Below are 2,028 nucleotides of genomic sequence, written 5' to 3' on the forward strand. Positions count from 1 at the left end.
CACCCTTCTCTACCTTCTATTCAAAGAGCATTTGTTTTAGGTCAAACTGGCTTGGATCGCAGATCAGGAAAGGTTCAACATCAACACTTTTTTATTATCCTCACACAAAGAACATTCTTTGGACTGATATGAAGTAGCACAATAATCATTACAAGGTCTCCTTTTCAAAAGAGATGTGATTTACCTTATTTTGCACCCACAATTCTCTTATCCTCCACTGGAGAAACTGCATCTAAGAAATGTCTGATTTTGCATCCTTTCACGGCTTCGTTGCCATGTACCCTTTCCCATGCACATCCTCCCCCTGGAAAACCTGTTCTGGAACACTTGGGAACATAACCCTCACAGGTGTTCTCCATCTCTTCTGCCCCACCCTCAGTCATTTCCCCCAGATGCTGCTGTAGGTGCAGACCCCCAAGTGCTGGGAGAAACAATTCGGGAAGAAAAACATTCCCAGAAAGAGGCAGTAACTTGCTGCAGGCTACAGAACAATTTTGTGGGGGTGGCAGTCAGGCTCTGAGGCTCTAGTGATTCCCAGGCCCAGCTTCCTTCTGCAACTCATGGCCTGTGATCCTCTGTCCCAAAGGCCACACATAATTAGCAGTTATAATCCTATAATTCTATGATGACATCTTTAAACTTAAATATACCTTAAAACTACTCTTCTTTTAAAAAATATGCTAAAATCAATTTAACCAAAAATAATTTTTTTCCCACTCTGTCCTCACCTGTTTCCACATCCTACCCTCCAGTCCTGCCCATCCCCCGGGGCCAAGTCTCCTCACCAGAGAGCAAAAGCCCAAAGGCTGCATGCAGCACAAGGGAAAAGGAGGAAGGTGCCAAATCCATTTACCCACTGGATCATTAGGCTTTGAACAATTAAGAATTGATTGCTCTGTGAAAAAGTTTCATTTCCCTATTTATAATTATACATTCTACCTTGGGTCATATATGTTATTTAAATTAAAAAAAAAAAACAAAAACAAAAAACAATCTCTCTACCCACCCAGTCGAACCTGGCTAACCTCCAAGGGCTATTTTTAGATTGGCAGGGACCTGCAAGGAGGAAGGCTAGAAGGTGTCACCGTGCCTCCGGGCTCAAAAGCATCTTTGTGACACAGGCCTTGCCACCTGCAGGCATCCAAGCGCCCCCGCTCGGCAGGCTGAAGTCGTTTTGGAGGGGCTGGGATGCAGACTGTTATCTGCAGGGCGGGAGGCCTGGGTGTGTGCCACGGGTCGCCTGAAACTGCTCAGCTCCCCAGGAGCCCGCACTCGCCCCGGGTCTCTCCAACAATCAAATAAATCACGTCTGCCGCTCTCAAGCCCTTCTGGGCGACCTGGAGCAGAAGAGAGGGGCGACCCCCGAGGTCACCTCCCACCAGCAGCTTTCCTGTGCCCTCTAAAACGTTTAAGAAACAGAACTGGAAGCATTCTGGAGACCGCCAAGCCGTCTCAGGTGGTCCCTTCTATCTCCTCCGACGCCCTCGACAAGGGCTCGGGTCCCAATACGCCGTGAGGAGAGCGCCAGCGCAACTATGAACGGGTCCCTTCCCCAATCGCACCCTCTGGACCCCATCGTACGCAGGCACCTGCGCGGGGAGGCTTCAGGCATCCCCAGCCCCGGAAGCCACCAGCTCTCGGCCGTCGCGTACACGGCCGCCGCACCCCTCACCCCGAGCGTCCGCCCCGCCCGCCCTAAGGCCAGCGCGCCCCCTCCCCCTCCCGGCCTGGTCGACCCGGGTCGCACGCTCCTGTAGGCTCCTCCGCAGCCTGGGGGAAAAGAGGTCTGCAGCTCGCAGATTTCCCGCCTGCCCGAAGCCACCCACCTTCCGAAAGTAGCTGTCGCCCTCCTTCTCCAGCGGTTGGGGGGCCGCGGGCAGCAGAGTGTCAGTCATACTGGCGGCGTGGGAGCGGAGAGTGAACTGAGGTTGGGCAGCCGCTGGGGCCCTAGAGAGAGTAGCGAGAGCGGGGCGGGATTCGGGCGAGACCCGCCCTCGCCTCCGCCCCTCCCCGCTGCGCCCGCGAGGC

General features: G+C 53.8%; 1 protein-coding gene across 1 annotated transcript in view; it reads right to left on the reverse strand.

The window, feature by feature from the left end:
- Window positions 1-1,979, reverse strand: part of RHPN2 (rhophilin Rho GTPase binding protein 2) — a 48,858-nt gene extending 46,879 nt beyond the window's left edge. Inside the window, exon 1 of the mRNA XM_006926781.3 lies at window positions 1,827-1,979. Coding sequence (XP_006926843.1) covers window positions 1,827-1,895 — 69 coding nt within the window. The 5' untranslated portion in view covers window positions 1,896-1,979. The remainder of the gene's footprint in view (window positions 1-1,826) is intronic.
- Between the last annotated feature and the right edge of the window lie 49 nt (window positions 1,980-2,028).

The sequence above is a fragment of the Pteropus alecto genome, unplaced genomic scaffold (assembly GCF_000325575.1).
Source record: "Pteropus alecto unplaced genomic scaffold, ASM32557v1 scaffold7, whole genome shotgun sequence".
NCBI lineage: Eukaryota > Metazoa > Chordata > Mammalia > Chiroptera > Pteropodidae > Pteropus > Pteropus alecto.